The sequence below is a fragment of the Tetrao urogallus genome, assembly GCF_951394365.1.
Source record: "Tetrao urogallus genome assembly, chromosome: 11".
NCBI lineage: Eukaryota > Metazoa > Chordata > Aves > Galliformes > Phasianidae > Tetrao > Tetrao urogallus.
Genome location: NC_136824.1, coordinates 5,433,712 through 5,452,166, shown reverse-complemented (window position 1 = coordinate 5,452,166; position 18,455 = coordinate 5,433,712). Strand labels below are relative to the sequence as shown.

At 42.0% G+C, this 18,455-nt stretch overlaps 1 protein-coding gene across 1 annotated transcript in view; it reads left to right on the top strand.

The window, feature by feature from the left end:
* Nucleotides 1-9,385: 9,385 nt before the first annotated feature.
* The window catches only part of MCTP2 (multiple C2 and transmembrane domain containing 2), a gene marked incomplete at both ends in the record, with an annotated part of 96,093 nt that continues 87,023 nt past the window's right edge, over nucleotides 9,386-18,455 (top strand). Inside the window, 3 exons of the mRNA XM_079541163.1 lie at nucleotides 9,386-9,895; nucleotides 13,908-13,967; nucleotides 14,951-15,059. Coding sequence (XP_079397289.1) covers nucleotides 9,386-9,895; nucleotides 13,908-13,967; nucleotides 14,951-15,059 — 679 coding nt within the window. The remainder of the gene's footprint in view (nucleotides 9,896-13,907; nucleotides 13,968-14,950; nucleotides 15,060-18,455) is intronic.

Below are 18,455 nucleotides of genomic sequence, written 5' to 3'. Positions count from 1 at the left end.
TGGAATTTTTCACGTGAATGAGTTGGTCTGGACATAAATTTTGTCTCTGTGGGTCCTTCACCTGGGTACAGCATGGGGATGTGAGAAGCTCTCCCAGCTGGGGTTTGTGTTCTTCAGTCAATCTGATATCACTGAAATGGATTAAAATCCAGCAAACTGTGGCTCTTGAATAAAAGTATTCAAAATACTGTTCTGCTGAAGTTCAGGTGTCCCAGGCCAACAGATGAGGTAATCACCCTGTTGGCATTCAGTGGGAACGGACGATGCTTATAAAGATGCTCTTCAGACAGTCCTAGACAGGACAGAATGTTTTGGAAAGTTTTGGGTTTAAAACAAAGAACAGTGAAGAAAATTGCCAGTGACATCAGATTGAATGACCAGAATGACAGTGTAATGTCAGTGAGCCTAATTCCGACAGAATGCACTGCCTGCAGCTAGCTGCAGGGAGGACAAAGATGTGCAACATCGAAGCTCTTCAGGGGGCTTTGTCATATAAATGAACTATCTCGAAAGATCTAAAAGTGAGTTTTTATGTTACCTGATACAAACAGTCTTTGTGTTTTGGGTAGCTTTTCTGTTTAAGTCATTACTGGGATGCACCAGAATTAACACCATATCACTTCACCGTAGCGTTGAGGCTCTCTGAACTTACGCAGCTAAAACCCTGAATGGTTTGCTTCATCCTTGCATTAAGTGGCAGCAAACCCATATATTTTATTTTTTTATCTTTTTATTTGATCTTCTGATAGTTGCTGGAACTGTAGCTTGTGGTTTTCCTGAGATTGATGTCAGTCTGTAGGGGCTTCAGCTTTAGCAAAGTGAAAAACTGGTGTGTAGACTTGGATAGGGTCAGTATGTGATTGCTAACAGATGAGAGTTAAATTTACCAACTTTGTCTGGTCTTCTCAATGGGAAAATTGGGCTGTAACAGAACCCAGAGACAAGTTGCGTATTTCTTGTTCCTGGAGGCTGAAAACTCAAATGGTGTATGGAAAGATAAACCTCAAGGTTTCACTTCTGTGAGAAATGACGAGTGGTTAGAGAGACACCTATGCTTAGTCTGTACAATAAAGAAAAAAGAAGTTGAAAGGAGTCGTTAGGTTTTTCCTGCCAATTGCATGCTGATCATCTTACTGCTACATCACTTGGAGGGATGGTGTGACAGGTTTTAGTTGCATGCTTTTGCCTTTTTAATATTTAAAGTAAGACATTACTGTCTGTCTAGGATGAATCCATTCCCCAGAGCACAGGTATAAATAAGTAGGATGAAGCTCCTTCACTCCAGAATGAAGGCATCCTGATGCATGTGCTCACTTCTCTATCATTTCCTGCTTCTTACCCAGAAGCCAGGCTGGCGTAAGCGAGAGATATTTTCTTGGCATTTACAGTTAGTTTATATTATAGCTCTTTTCCACATTTTAACCAAGTTAAATGTATTGCAGCATGTATTTAGGAAGCTAGCAATGCACCTTATGGCTTACTCTTATTATCAAAGTTCCTGTCATTTTTAGAAGCACAGCATTGCTGATACGATTTTCTTCTAAACTTATCAGCAGGTGTACTGATCCTTGCTACCTTATGGCCAAGGAATGCCAAAACAAGGCTTTCAAATGTGTGTATTTCCAGGAATCTTTCCCTAATAATTTTCTTCTCCTGTCGTATTATTTTGCTTAGTTTCTTATCTCGGTGTCTTTCAAAGTTGAATTTTGGAGTAGCTGAGCCAAATTATGAAGCTCCATAGACTGCTCAGGTTTAGCTTTCCACTTAAACGATCATGACTGTGACATGGGCATAAGTGTGCAGTAGTTCTCAGTGCTCAAGCTTAATTTCTTGGGTAGCTGAGAATTGGGCCTTCCAGCAATGCTGCCCTAGAAAAACACATCAGTGAGAGAGTTGTTTTGTGTCCCTCCAAAAACACTTGTCTGAGGTATTTATCATATGGAGATCAGAAACATATTTACTGTGGCTGTGAATGAGCTCCCCCAGAGTGGAGGATCTGATGACTGCTTTGCTGAATGTGAGACATTTGTTTTATTCTTCACTTAAACTTCCTTGTGATTCTAGGTTCTCCATTTCACTTGTAGTGTGGTGACCATCCATCATCGTCTCTGTGCTGTTATGTGGTCACACGTCGTGTTCTGGGTTGTGTGACAGCGTGAGAAATGGCACTGAAAGCCTCAACCATTTCCTTTCACCAAAAGCTTCCTGGAGGATTCATTCTCTGCAGCTTTTCTAGTCTCATCTTTCCCAGTGGCAGTGCCTGATGCAATATACCCATTGCAAAGGCTGGTGGTTCTTACCAAGCTAGCATCAAGCCCTTTCTTCTGATAGAAGGTGTTCAGTTTGTGCCCCTTTGGTAAACTGTCATTACAGGATTGTGCAGAGCTTTGAATAGATCTTTTCTCTGTAGCCACTGACTCTTCATAAGTGGTTTGACAGTGATGGTTGTTATGTAGGGAACACACACAAATGATTTGCATATAAACACGAACTTTTTGGTTTAAAAAAAAAAAAAAAAAAAAAAAGATACTTCAGTGCTTGTAAAAGGCGCTGCCTTACTGGGCCTCCTCTGGAAACAAGTCTCCAGTTTCCTTCCTAGGTTTGTTTTCCCTGTGAGTTATGGAAAGGGATGATCTATTTCTGTGAACCTCTTGTTACAAAAATATACTTCTTGTTATGAAGGAGGCGATCAGCTTGAAGGAGAGAGTGAGGGAGGAGACTGCAGGCCTGAATTCCCTCTGGAGCTGCTGGAACATGTGGTGCTGCCTTTCTTCTCTGGTACTGCTCCTCGTGTGAGCCATGGCAAGCCTTCCATTTTTCTATGTATTCTAGATGTCACTCTGCCAGTACCTGCTGACTTCCTACATCACTCCTTCCCCTTGCTGCATCCCTCTTCTCATACTCCTGGGTGCGCTCTGCACCTGGTACCACATTTCCAGGGGTGTGATTGGAATCAATGTGGCAAGTTTTAAAGTTTTAAATCCAGTTTTAAGGAAACATTCCACTTTCTGGCCTGATCTCTGCACATGGCACAGTGCCTTTGAGGGGCAGCATTCCAGGATTTTGCTAGGGGTATGATTTGATGTGCACAGCCCCTCCTGTGATGGATGGCTGCAGGAGGCAGAGCTTCATGCCCAGGTGTCCCTGGGGAGGTGTGATGCTTGGTGGGGAATGACATTATAAAGAATGTATCTGATTGTAGCACCTTAGTGCAGTCCTGCGAATTAGATGGGAAGAGGCCTTCTGGCATGCACAGGTACAATTGCAAGTGAAAATATTTTGAAGGAAATTGAAAGAGTGGAAGGAAATTGTGAAATATTTTTAGAAAAATGCAGCCAAGCGCTTCCTCCTTCATTTCCCCGCATACACACTCATCATTTTTCTTTCGTTTCAGAATAGGCAGAAACAAACTGAAAGCAGTACTTACACAGCTGTAGTCAGGTGCAGGCTTTTTTTTTTTCTTCAGCAGCTTTCACTATCAGGTACTATCTTAAGGTGCTTGAAGCAGCTGGTGGGTCTGCTACTTCTACTTACTGTCTGCTCGTAAATGGTCAGATGAAAGCTCTGCAGATTGTGCAAAGGAGTTGGAACATCCTTGTTCATTTCATATCAAAAATGGAAGAAGATACGTGCTCGTTTTGTGGTTTTGGTAAGATGGAGCTCGTCGTGTTTGAGCAAATTGAGAAATGAAAAGCCAGGCATGGGATCCAGATACCCAGAGCCTGAAAACAGTGTGGGATCTGAGGAGGATCGAGGTACGACATAAAACCAACAACCATAATTAAGGAGAGTTTTATTCAAGATGCTTTGATTGCACAGAACAAACATTCTTCTTAAGCTTTGTGTTTTGCTTTAGTTCTGTGCCCTTCTGCAGCAAAAGCCGTAGGATTCTTCCTTGTATCGAGAGAGTAAGTTTCCTTTGGTTATCTTATTTCCATTCAAGCATTCAGTTAACAAAATTGTCTTCTGTGAGCATGAGTTTGGCATCATGAGGTCATATTTTTAAAAATTCTGCATCCTGGTGTGCTTTGCCAATGAATCTGTGACAGTAGCACAGATTGACGTGGATGGACTTGCGTTATCTGAAGCCCTGAAAGGGAAACCTGAATCCAAACACAGTGGCAAGATTTGGGAGCTGGCCAAGACCTGACCCTGCTTTTGCAGCTGCGTGTGCAGTGGAGATGTTAGCTACACTTTAGCAGTGTGCTCCCTTTGATGCTTGTTAGTACTAAAAATAATTCTGATACTGATTTCCCCAGGGTAATTAGCCTGTGCAGAATCAGACTGAGATTAGACTTCTGGTGCTGTTGCAAATTTAAGATCAAGTATTTACCCTGCACTGCAGGGCATGGATGCAGGAAGAAAGATGTGTCTCACTTGTATATTGTCATGTATGTATCCAATTCAGTGACTCTCTCTAGCTTGTGTGGTCATCTCAGGTGAAAGGCCTTAAGCCCACCTCGATCAGATTTCTGTTTTGGACTTGTTTTTCTCTGCAAAAGAAGCCCCAGTGCTTGAAGTTCTTGATAACCCAAGAGATGTGCAGATGTTTTGTGGCTTTGTTTAGATGTACAGATAAATATTTTCTTATCTCTATGGCAGTCAATGCTTATGGTTAAGTACTGCATTTCCAAAGAAGCAACCAAAAGGAGCCACTGCAAAGAAGAAAGCATAGGTTTCTTTTTCTGAAGTGATTCTGCTCTTGGTTGTGATGGTTCATACAGGACTCAGGTACTTTACTGGAATAACAGTCCGGAGCAGACAGTTGTTATTTAGCTAGCATAGAGCTGTTTCCTTATCTTTTTTTTTTTTAATTTTTTTTGGTTGGGCATGATGATCTCTGGAGGTTCCTTCCAACCCCTACAATTCTGTGAATAGTTTAATTTCTGGTTACTGGTATTTGTAGGAAAACTGTGATTAGCTTTGTAAATCATGTGATGTTACATTTCATGGCAGTGCCTGCCAGGCAGGCAGAGATTGGGGTGAGCACCCTATGGCAGAATCAACAGAGATTATATAGCAAGGGAGCTCCATTATTATCATGCAGTGTGAACGTATGGTAAGATGTAGGCAACTGAAGAACATCTTCCTAACAGCTTCTAGCACGTCTTGCTGGTTTGAGCTATTGAGGGTCTGAATGTTGGCTAGCATTTAGTTGCAGCTGAAAACACACTGATTGACCCATGCGTTGTGATGATTAACAGCATGCAGACTGACCCAACTTCTTGACTTCAACCGGGGAAGTCAGCTGTGCACAATGACTCCCAGATCTGTGGAGGTTGTGGTGGTGGCATGCTTGGCTGCGCTCAGATCTATCTGCTGGCTTTGAGGGTGCATCACTCTGGCAGGGAGTGTTTCAGGGGTGTTTCAACGAGCATTGTGTACTTTTGACGTGCAGAGTGTGGTTACTTAAGGAGAAGAGCAGGAATGTGTTGTGATTTCCAGTATGTAAATCGGTTTGGTTTGGTGTCCCAGTTCTGGCTTCCCGACAGGACTGTAAGTGAAGCTGAAATACAGGATGATTTCTCTATATTTGCAATAACTTTTGAAATCTCTCTTGGAGCCTCCTGTTAGAACGTCTGAAGAATGCTTTCTGTCTGAATATTGTAACTACTTAAGGGAGTAAGTAGTGTGTGCTATTGGGAGAGGGAGCAAAACGCGTTATTTTAAGAAAAGGAAAAAGTAAACCAGAGGACTGTGATCAGAAGGTACTTAAGGGAAGATGAACAGCTAGAAATACTCATTATATCAGTCAGACGATGTACCGTTACCAGTTGTTATATCATTAATCTTTTTTTTTTTCCTAGTCCCCATTGGCCCCAAAAGAGGAGATGAGGAAGCAAAAGAACAAGATGTAATAAAAATGACAGGTGCAGTCTGGAGTAGTCTCTATGGAGGAAGGGATTAAAATATATGGATTACTCTGAGCCTCTGAGATTTAGCAGCATGTTACAGAATACACTGAAGAAGATAGGCTAAAAAGATTTTTTTTTTTTTAATTTACTTTTTTCTTGCATAAGAGCAAGGAGCTATTCAATTAAAAACAACCAAGTTAACATTGATAACAGGAAATGTTTCTCCCTGAATGATCATTGTTTGCAGCTTTTTGGTACAATGTGCCGTTGATACAAGGAAGGAATAGAGGCTGTACTTAGAGCCTCCCCATGGGTGCTTAGGGGCTATTTTGGAGATAAGCTTGGCACTGAACTTCTGAGAGGGTGGAAGGAAAAGGAAAAGCTTCTGGCCTATGGCAGATAAGGAGTATGTGAGTGAGCAACGCGTTGACATGGAGAGTGTGCTTTTACAAGAAATGGGCAATTTTTCTCTACAAAATTTGTTTTTTATTGATGCTGTTCAGTGTGGGAAAGAAAAATAGAGGAAGACTGATGGAGGAAGAGAGAATGGACTGGATTTATTAGCAATGCAATCCCACGTTCAATAGAAGCAACAGTTGTGCAAGTCAGCGTGTGCTTTTTGGGCATGGGGTACCTCTGGATCCAGTACCAGGTTGGGTTGTGTGGTGGTCCCCATTCCTCACTTTGCCCTGTTCTCTCTGGGGAATGAGTTTCTGCTCTTGGGGGTGATTTTGTTTGTTATTGGTTGTTTTTTTTTTTTTTTTTGGTTTTTTTTTTTTTTCCTGCATGAAGTGGGGAAGTGAAAAAAGTGCCAGTCTGCATCTGGCAGATGTCAGACTGAATTTGCACTTCAGACTGTATTTGTGCTGGTTTTCTCTAAAACAAGGACACTTGCTGTTGCAAAATAATTTTTTCATTTGTGCTTTACAACAGTCATTTGGATTAATTTGCTCGTCATGACAGCGTTTATAAAATGAAAGTGCCAGTTACAGCAGGAGTGTGGGTGTGTGGATTCAGGGGTGGAATACGGCCAAACTTCTTGGCAGTGCAGGGTTTGGCTAAACAGCTTCTCTGGCCTCACTTCAGGCATCCCTCTGCTTTCCTTACACAGCAAGTATTGCCAGCACTGCTTGGTGGCAGATGCTGGAGCATCTTTGCTGCTGTCCTGGAAAAAAAAAAACAAAAAACTTTTTATGTTTTTTTCTCCTTTTTTTTTTTTTCTTTTTCTTTTTTCCCTCCACCATGGTTTTTCTGCCCTGGGGAATAATTTGCTCATGGTGGGTTGAATGCAAGTGGGACTCATACTGTGTGGTCCATGCGTGCAATCCTTGCTGAGTGGACTTGTGTAGCATGAAAAAAACCTAGAAGAATGGAACTGCGTAAAACTTACAGGAACTGGAGTGCTGCTAGGAAACAAAATCTCTAAGCAAACAGAGTGAAAACCATAGCAGTGGGTCGTCAAATTGAGGAGGGTGGAGAATAACAGGAAGGGAATGGGAAGCAGCAAGAGCCTTGGGAGGTGAGTGTTGTGAGCTGGGTCCTGCCTTTATTTACGCTGAATTCACTTTGGCAGGTTTTGTGCATGTAGATAAACAACATAGGGAGTGCTGGCATTAATGGAGTTGTTTAAATGAGTCCCAGCAGTAGTGTTTCATAATGTTTTGTGCAAATGTTTGGCCTAATGATTCCTCTTATGTGATAAAATGCTACCAGGGAGGCCTGTAACTGCTTTATGAATTTTTTTATCTAAAGAGGGAAGAAAGAGGAAGCTGTCAGCCAAGGTGAGCAAATTGAGCTGTGTCTCCAGTGAACTTGCATGGGGATGCGGGTGTTTCAGCATTGGTTTTGCTTCTCAGAGATGCTGTGAGGAAAAAATAATTCCGGTTTGTCCACGTGTGCTTTGATGCTGGGCCTGACTGCAGGAGCTAGAGATAAAACTACTGTGTTTAGCCAATGTATGTATTCCAGCACACACTCCTGTATGGACGAACTCTGAGACTGATGAGTTGCATGCATGTAGTGCTGTAATAGCTTATTATTTTTAGTATTGAATATAACTATTCTGTAGCAAGCAGTATGGATGAGAGCATCAGTATAGCAACACAGATGGAGGCAGGAGGGATTGTATAATTCTATGATGATTGTATAGTTTTGGTTGCATAACAATGCAGGAAAAGAATTTTTTGCAGATGCCCAAACATTGCAAGTATGGTGAGGATAGTCATAACATAATTTAAATTAGTTAATAATGCAACCTTCAAATTAATGAAACGTAGGAGTAGATGTCTTAGAGAGAAGACAGTGGTTTCTCTATCTAAATTTATGCACAGTTGTATTTCTGCTTTCTGATCATTCTGATGTTTTCCTTAGCAATCAGGATAATAGTGGATTAAGTTAATTTTGGTAAACTGTGCAGTTTGTTCAACTGTGTGTATTTAAATGTGCTGTGGGCTTTGTAAGCAGCAATCATGAAGTTAATGAGTATACATTGCTATTGATGCAGGTATGTGAAGTAAGCTGTGTTACATGTGTCATCAGAGACTGTAAAAGAGCAGATCTTGAAGGTTTCATTAGCATTTTTCTTAACGAGTTTGGATGATGATTCGACTTTCTGCTTTTCAGAATAAGGATGGTTGTTCATCTATCAGCCACGGAACACCCTGTCCGTGAGGATATTCCTGTGCACAGAGGCATCCGTTTGACCTTTGCATTACAATGCAGATTCAGTGAGTGATTTTGGTTTGAATCTTTTTCTCGGCACCCATCAGTGTTGCAGGTATAGATGAGAGATGAGTCCACCAGCAGTTTTTCAGAATCTTTAATTCTTTCTGTTTGTTTCTGTCCTCATTTTCTCTCAACCTCCTTCTTTATGAGGAATATTACTTCTGCAGAGGCGACTTCCATTGAGAACGCTTTAACAGAATATTTTGGGGTCTTACGTGGACTTTCTGATGTTACATCAGGAGTCTCTTCTGCCTCAGTCCCTTTTTTTGTGGAGCTGATTTTTGTGTTGCTCTTATCCACCTGTAAGTCATGTAGGAACTCTCATAGCTTATGAAGTAGCAAAGAAGATGTGCATAGCCTGGAAAATCATCATCAGAAAGTGCAATGTCAGCTTTGCCACCTTTTTTTTGTGTGCTAGCGTTATTTTGATTCAACTCCCATCAGTAAGTTTTGCACAGAAACATTTTGAAATGGGATTAATCACCAATTTTTTGCCAGTTGGCACTTGGCAGAATAATTGAAACAGTATCTCCTCGTAGCAGTCATAAAACAGAGGACAGACGTTGCATTTTAGCGTAGGATTAATTACTTGTTCTGTTTTCCCCCTCAACAATTAAACCTACCTACCAGATTTCACTGGGAAGCACTTACTAATACTTTGTGGCATGCTTTCTTTTTACCGCTTAGAAAAATGACTGAAAGTTTTAAGATGATGCAATGTGAATCATAATCTTCAACTGCTGTTTGTTCTCGTGATTGACTTGCCTTCTTCCTACATTCTTTTTAATCACCCCCAGGAATCACTGATGCTGCTTTGTACCAGAGGCATTGCTGAGGTTCCATGTGCAGCCATGGACTTGGAGAAACCATCTGTCTGGGGGTCCCTGAAACAGAGGACGAGGCCGTTCCTGCAAAACTTAAGCGTGAGGAAGACGAAGAAGAGGTCGAGCAAGATGGTGGTGAGCAAGATCGACCGACGCCTCAGCGTGTCAGTGCCTGACATGCTGGAGGTGGAGACTCTCACGGAAGAAGAAACAACCTATTCAAGCACTCAGATGCTGTCCAGTGGCTACCCCCGTGGTGCCCCCAGGCCTATGGTGTCTCTGAAAAGAAGGAACTCATCGATGAGGCCAGAGGGAGAGGACTGGCCGTGGCTGCAGGCTTCAGCTGCGTGCACCGAGCCAGCTGTGGCCCACTTGAATGTGCCTATGGCAGGCAGCCCTGTGTCCGAGGGGAAGCGACCGTCCAGTGATGACTTCTTGGAGCTGCTGGAGAGAGCCCACCTGAGCACTGAGCTGGCAAATGAGATGATGGAGGTAAGGGGCTTGGAATTAGCCACACTGAGCAGCCATCGTGGGGCTTATTTGAGTGGATTATAAACGGATGGAGAAGGGCGCCCTGTGCCAGGAACGAGTAAGGGGGGGAAAAAAAAAAGAGCATAAACCAACCATGATATTATGATATTCAGCTATCTATTCTGTCAGTCTGGAGCAGCAAAAAAAAGAACATCTTTTTCTCACCACCCTTGTGGTCAGTGCTTCTGTGACAGTGCCTCTGGAACTGGAGGATCCTCATCTAAGTTGTCCTGAAACAGTAAATCCTGCCTGACCTGAAGTGGGGAATCTGCAGGCACATGATGGTTGTCTGAAACATTTTAGCCAGAATTTGTTTTGGTTGTGTTGTGGAAATGTATCCAATTGAGTTATCATTAGAAAGGTTAGATTTTGAGCTATGTTTCTAGGCCGTTTTCCCATAGTTGGACTGTCACTGGGGTGGCAGATTTTGTCATCTGAGATGCAAAAATGAAAGACATATTTTGTGGTAAAGCTCTCCTTTGAGATTGGTGATTTCACAGGCAAATTTATGTTTCGAGCTCTGCATTCAAAATCAAGGGAAATTGATCTTTGCTGGTAGAAAACCACTTGTTCTGCATCTCGAAGGTCTGTGCATTCCTGTTGAAGCAGAGCTAGCACCAGCCTGCTGTGATGCAACATATCCCATAAGTAGCCAGCAACTGTGGCTTCTAGTTACTAAATTTTAAACTTCTTGGCTTGCTGGCTTTCTGTTGTCTTTCTGTTGTCTGCATTAAAACTAGCTAAAATAGTATATAACTTTATTTCTAGGAGTTGGACTCGGTGACCCCTGTGGGTCCCTTCTGACTCAGGATATTCTACATTTCTTTGCTGTACCACATATAGTGGCATCTCAGGTTAATCAGCATATACAGCTGTCTGGAGACTATGGGCATGGTGTCATTTTAGGAGTTTGTTTCCATGCTGTTGTAACGGTATCAGCAATCCTTTCCTGCTGTTAAAGACCAACAGATTCTGAGCTAATATTCATTGAGTGTATTTGCAGCAGAGCCAAAAGTAATCCCAAAACCTGCTTGACTTTGGGTGAGCTAAGTGCTTCAGCAGAAGGTGGCAATTGTGTAGTGATGGGATAGATTAACTTCAGGATGAGTTTCCTCCAGATGTAGAGCAATCTGTCTTATTCTCTGTAGCATTAAAATCAATCCCAGTGTACGTGTGTGTGTTTGTGCATATAAACATTTTAATATTTAGTTTCATACCAAACCATTGCTCTGTGTGAATACGCTGCCTTTCTATCTGTTATCTGCCTCCAGTAGCAACTTTTAAATGCAGAAGAAGATGAAGCAAGTGAATGTAGAAACAGATAAGGAATATTAAAGTCAATCTTTTCATGTTTAGCTCTTCTACGTGACTGAACAGGCACAAAATCTGTGCTCAGTGTGCCTCAGGTTGAAACAGCATGTTGCATACCTACTAGTTGAGGTTGCTGTAGAGAGCACAACAATCAACTCATTCTTTTGTGAGCAGCTTTTACTGAGCAGTGAGGTGTGAATCAAAAGGAAGGCAGATCCCTGGAACAAAACAAACTAAAAAAAGCGAAGATGTAGGTTGAGTTTTTTTCCCCCTGAATTGCTTGTCACATGCCACCCACTCATTTCCTGGTTTCCTTTGGTCACCCAGTAGCATGAGATACTTCCTGAGCTTCACGCACGAGCTCAGTGTGGAGTTGTGGTTTTCAGTCTTCTAAATGCTCAGCACGGAGCTGACAGTGCATGGGGTATTCCGTTGTCAGCAAAGGTTCTCCTACACGCACCACATATGAATTTGTTAAGAGATTTACTTACTTTATCCTCTGTTGCAGCAAGTTGAACAAATTGGAAGGGTGAAGGAGTTACTGACGTAGCCTTTAACCCCTGCCTCATTTGCTCAGGTTGCAGATGAGATAATGGCATTTCTATGGACGCTTTCTGCCTATGGTCGTGCATCGCTGCTGCAGTGCACTAACACCATTTCTTCATCTTCTAACACTTGCTGTGTGTCATTAGCAACCCCAAGCCCTGTCCGCCCACTGATGCACTTGATGAACTTGTGCTTTGAATCATTCTTCCACAACAAACAGGAGATGGTAAAGATTGTAGCCCAGTCAGGAGAAAAGTTTGGTTGCTTTGCATGTATTCTTGCGTGTGCTGTTGTTTTACTTTTGTACACAGACACATTTGGGACTATGACCCGCTTGGTGAATGTGGCCTCATTTGTTCATATTTAAGTTCCGAATTGTCTCTGTGGTTAATTAAAATCAAGATTTCAGGCATATATTTTCAGCTGAACTTTCATCTCTATTTGGTGATGTTGTTGCAATCAGCTACCTAGAATAATAGTACTTTACACTATATGAAGATAAAATGAAAAAAAAAATGTATTTTTGATTCTGTGTTTATGCAATGCAAAACAAGCTGTGAAGCGAAAGTATTATCAGTGGCAATGATGGTGCCTGTAGGGGATTCCTGTGAAGCCAAAGATTGCTATAGAAGTACTTGGTTTAATGCACACAAGTGAGATTTTATGCATACTAGTCAGGATATTCCAAGTTAGGGTTCCCCTAGCAGCTGTAACTCAGCTCTGTTGTGCAAGGAAACTCTGCTGCTGCTCTTTATGATAATAATTTTTCTACTTCTAATGTGTTTTTGCAAGGTGGCCAAGTTATGATTACTATGGGAACCATAATGTTAAATTTCGTCTGTCATGCGAGTAAAATTTTACTTGCAGTACAGAAGTATTGTGCTTCCTGATATGTAATGTATGTATTCGGGGACAGGGAAAGAATAATTACATGGAAGCTTGTATTTATTTTAGCATGTCAATATATCTCGGTTTTATGTGTGATCCAGAAGCTGCTTCTGTTTTTCTTTGTATGCTGCTCAACTCAATGCAGCTCTCATCAGAGAGATGTGGATGCTACCACACTGCACGCAATAGCATTTTCACATGGGGATCAAATTCCACTTTGTGTGCTTTTCTGTAGAGTGAAGTGGTTGTTCTTACAGTAAATTCCTGCATTTGAATGGACTGCCATTTGAATTTGAATGTGACTGCCCTGTATTAAACCAAAGAGTTGCCCCTGCATGTAGATCCTCTTTGCGTGTAGATCCTCTTCAGTGTAAGTGACGATGGTAGACTATCCTGGAAGTCAAAATAGCATCAGTGGTGTCCTTACTATGGAGTGAACCCTTTGTGTGTCCGAGCAGTCTAGACACCGTCCCACCATAGCTTCAAGTTTTTGTGTGAGTCAGTTTTAGGCGGAAATGTTTGACTTCCTCTAACGTGCTCTAATAACAATCGTTTGAGCCTTCCAGTTACTACAGAATGTGGGGAAGTACACATCCAGCATCTTTTTTCCCCCTTTCCCTTTGACTGCTTATTGTTATTACTATTAGTATTTTTATGGTCTTTCCATCCCTTGGAGTTACACATGTTGTATACGTGTATAGCTGAGCTACTGAGTATAAACCAAATGTTTAGAGGGTTCTAAATCAAAACACACAAAGGGGATTTTGTAAGATTTCATCTTACAGAGGAAACTTGAAGATTCAAGAAATTAAATTCTGTCCAGGAATATGGGTCAGCATTGCAACTTCAACTGGTGAGTCACCAGATGCAGTAACCTTCAGGCATCAGGAGTTTCTGTTAAGGACTTTCAGCACTGGAAGCACAGTCTTCTACCATGGAGAATTTCTTCCAATCACTAGAAGCAAGCACTTAATTTTCAGATCACACTGAAGATCACATTAAGTGTGCAATCACTGTAAAACAAGGAAAAAAAGTTCCCATCCAAATTATTTGGTAGCCTGTGTGCAGAAGTATAAATATGTTTTAACAAATAATTTAAATGGTTACGAGGGGTTTTCTTCACTAATATGAAGACTTTAGGGATATTAGGAGAATTTTCTTGATCCTTATGTTACTGTTGTCTAATTCTTTATACTTTTTTTTTTTTTTTTTTTTTTTTTTTTTATAGGAATGTGGAGGAATGGATTTAGAGTCGTCAGTATCTTCTCAAATGTTTGATGACCAAATGGTAAGTTCTTTAACCTGATCAGACTGTTTAATGGAAACAAATATTTTTAGCTTCAGGTCCTTTGCTGCTTTGCTTCTTACAGATGAAAAATAAACAGTAAACCACCAAAAAAAAATCCAACAAAACAGGCAAGATGGAAGTGGCAGTGCAAGAGACAAGTATTTTAAATAGAGTGTTCTGTAATTTTGTGAAGTGTTCTGTGGTGAATAACTGATGAAAGTGTCAGCTTAAATACTCAACCGGTGTCCCAGTAATAAACTGCATCACAGTAAAGACTTCAAATGCCTTAACGTGGATAAAGGGTTTAAGAAATAGATGACAGTTTTATGATAGTGTGAAGAGGCATTGACAGCTGTGACACGTGCTCGTCATGTGAAATGTGTTTGCTGTTTCTGAAAGAATTTCTTTGCTTTTGTTCTCTGTTAACCTCCCCAGGGCTATCCAGTGGCTGCTTTCACCAAGCATGCCAGTTGGATGGTGATGGGACGTGGGATATAACACTGGCAGCAACTCTGAACAAGAATTACTGAGTTTGCTATGACAAAACTTCATAAGTAGCATTGCCCACTGCTGCTTCTGTATCTTCTAGAGCTGTATAAAAACAGTCTGCTCAGAAGCTTTATGAAGCGTGTACATCCTCGCGAGTTCATTACCTGATTGTGAATGTGCAAGGAAGAGGCAGCTAGAAAAATAAAATGCACGAAGTTTCTAGGATTTGGAAATCCTGTTCATGCATTTATGATGTTTACTGTCACAACCCATTTTCGGGTGTAATCCTCATTGGCTTTGTGAGTTTACCTGACAGCGATACTTAGTTATTTACATAATGAAGCAAAGTCTCAGAAAAACATCTTTATTTCTTCTTCTGACAAGTGCGCTGTAAAGGTTTCCCCATTGAAAGAGGGTCTGTGAGAAGACCTACTCTGTTCATGTGTCTGCCTGGTGACGCGTGCAGCAGGGATTGATTTCTCTGTTCATTTTAGGGTGCGGAGGAAGGAAGTGATGGTTTGAGCCACCTGCCCAGCCCCTTTGCTTACCTGCTGACCATCCACCTGAAAGAAGGCCGAAACCTGGTTATCAGAGATCGCTGCGGTGAGCCACACCTTTCGTCTGCTTCCTTTTAAAAGTTGCACCACTGTGCTTTTCCTGACTTGAGTTCTGCTGCACTTTGCACCGTCAGCTTCTTTTCTTATCTCTGATGCAACAAGCTGTTGACTTCTGTCCAGATCAGAGCACTCAACACCTGGGTTTGTCCACCTTATATACACAGGGGAGGGAGCTGCCCTGTGTTTGCTGCCTGATTGTGCAGCTGCAAAACCCCTCCCTTGTTGTAATTAGCACCTGCAGTCATTAATCTTGAGAAGTTCTAATTAAGCTTAAAAAAGTAAAAATTTTGGAACGTGATAAATGAAGTAGCATGCTCTAGGAGTGCTTTTTGGGTTATCTGTGAAGATTTTAGTGAAAGGGTAGCTGTGAGAGTAGGGGTGTAAACCAAATCTATCCCCTGTCTAATGTCAACTGCCATTTGAGATGAAGGAATAGGGTTTATTCATACAGGTTTAAAGGAGATAAGCTTGAACTAGCCATAGGCTTGTGAGGGTTTGCATCTGGAAGAATCTATGTGGGTTAATTAACCTCATATGGGTGCTTGCTTTTGGGATTTCCATCTTCTGTTATCTCAGTTAACTTTTTCCATGTCTTCACCAAGCAGTAACTCTCGGCCAAGCATATGCTACATTTTCCCTCCTAGCTTCCAGCTTTTGGAGGGAGCGAATGAATACTTAGATTAAGATCATCACTCTTCAGACAGAAGCACGTACTTCCTGACAGCATAGCAGTTCATCAGTTTTACTAGCAAGCCTCACAAGCCAGAACACATCCAGCTGTTTCTACAGAAAAGATACTATAAATGAGCAATTCCAGTAGAGGAGGACTTCTGTGGAAGACAGAACACAGTTTGCTCTTGACTGTGGTTTCCTGCATAAGAGTGCAAATGCTTTAACAAAGCTCTGTACAATGGTGAAACAGCATAATCAGGGGGAAAAATCAATTTGGGTCTGTCACTTTTGTGGCAGGTGACTGTTCATTTAGAAGACGGTGAGGTGGTAAATAATTTAGTAAAATTCTTGCTTTTTTATTTTCTTTAAATGGACATTGGGATGTGGAGGAAATAGTGACTCAGTAATTATTCTTCAGGCACAGTCATGTTGGTGGCCTCTTCAGGAAAACATACTGGTGATGCCCAATGCACATCCATATGGATCTGTGCTGTCCTACTGGTTACTCAGGATCTTTGTGAGATATGTATGTCTGAGCTCTAGCTGCTGGTGGTTTTGCAGTGTGTTCTTATAAGTGGGAAGTTGTTGGAGAGATGAGCAAAGCCAACATGAGGAAACCTCAGAAAACTTGCGGGCTGGGAGAATGTAACTTCCCTTCTTTCCCTCACTGTGACTCCAGATATGGCCGCTGAGCTGGGGTGTAATAACCCACTCCAATAGTTTGACTATAGGAACATGCTGCCTGCAGCCAGTGCATGCTTCAGTCTGGTTGTGGAGCCAGGACTGGAGGCCAGACCGTGCTCATTCATGTTTTGGGAACAGGAAACCCCCCATATCTAACCAAGCAAAGCTGTCTGACGCGGCTGTGTGATGGTTTCAAACCCTGTTCACCACGTATTCTTTTAACGTGCAGCAGGGTTCTCTAGAACTCTGCAGTGGGTAAATGCTGTGTTGCTGTCATGTGTTTTAGTGTGGGTATTGGGGGGTTTGAACATCCTCTGGTCAACACTGTGAACAACTGCAAAAATGCTCAGGTAGGTAGCAGGGATGTCAGGCTTCGTGAGTAGGAGTTCAGCAGCGTTGGCTCACATACAGTGGTCATACTTGGTGGTAAGTGATAAGTGATGGAAACGAAAGGACAAAAAGTTGTCATATAAACCACAGAGCCTGAATGAAGAGTGTATTACCAGCATCTTCAGCTTAGATCAGTTTTGTAGATTGCCTGCATTTTTGGTTTTAGTCATTGCAGTAACAGCAATTGCTTTGGGGGGAAAAGAGACTTTGAGCAGCAATCAAATCCATTGATGTATATTTCAGGAAAGCTTTGTGTTTGCTCAAAGAAAACTGCACTTGTGTGGTGCCCTACCCTGTTCTCACACCTGCACTGTTGCCCTCGATGTAAACTCCCTGGCAGCTCCCTGAACAGCTCCTGCTGAGGCTTAGGGGCTTGCAGGAGCAGCAGAAGCCTCTCCGTGTGTCCCTGCTGCCCTCTGCCGCCTGTTTGCTGCCTTGTCTGCAGCCTCTGCCATCCTCAGGGCAGAGGCTTCAGTTGCATTGGGCACTTTAATACATGTGTGAAGGAATGTATTCATCTAAGGTGTTTGGCAGAGAAAATATCTTTCTGCCATTGAAAACAGCTGTTGCTGGATAGTCCTGGTTCTTCTTAGCAAGTTCATGTCTTTCCCTGGGTTGGCTTGTTACACATTTGTAATGAGGGCAGTAATTGCACTTGGCTGTGTGAAGGTGAGGAATGGTTCTGCTCTAAGACTGGTGTGACTTCACTTTTTCTAAACCTTGCAGATACTCTTCTGAACTCTCACTCACTGCATACTCTCTTAGGGACGTGTTTCCTTTGGTTTTATTTAGTCAGATTTTTCTCACTCTTTATTTACCTTCATAATATTATCTGTTAACTTCTACTCCTTGCTGTTTTTTTCTTCACCTTTTGCCTCTCCCATTGTTTTCAGCTGTCTGTGTCTTTATGTATCCAAGCCAAGGGAGGAAAGAACTGTAGAGCAGGATTTTGACTTGGTAGAACTGAGAGATGCTCCAAATATATCCCTCTCCTGATCAGTGTTGCAATGTCCTCTCCTAGGGGCTCACTGACCGTCAGCTTTCTTGGAATCTGGTTTATTTGCTTCTCAATTATGCTTCTTGGGGTACAGGCCACCATGGCCATACACTAGAGACTGCCTAAGGAGACAGGAAGGTGTGCTTGGAGAGTGGCAATGGGTACATTGTGCCTCATGGCAGATTGCGTGGGTCGTCCCCTATTTACGACTGCAACTAATGAACCAAACACTGTGAATGTGTGTGGATACCAACTCAATGCCAACATTTTGCTTTTCGTGCACTTTGTGTAGTGTTCTTGTTACTAATAACCCAGGAACATAATGGTAATGGTGAGGAGTTTGTGACTTGTGTAGTTTTAATACTGTAAATGGTAACAAAGCAAAATGCGTTTTACTGTTGGAATGTGCATATCTGGGCAACTCTGCTCAGTTGTGCAGGAGCAAAAATTACGGTATGTTTTATTTGGCTTTGACAAAATATTAAGCACTCTAAGCCACCAGTTCCAAATATTGTTTGTTTGTTGGTGCGTTTGGTAGCTTTATGGCCTTCTTGAGTGCATTTCTGTGAAGCTCACGACTTCCAGCTCTGTGTGCTTTGAACTGGGAGGAGGTGGAGCCCATTTCTACTTGTTCCTCCA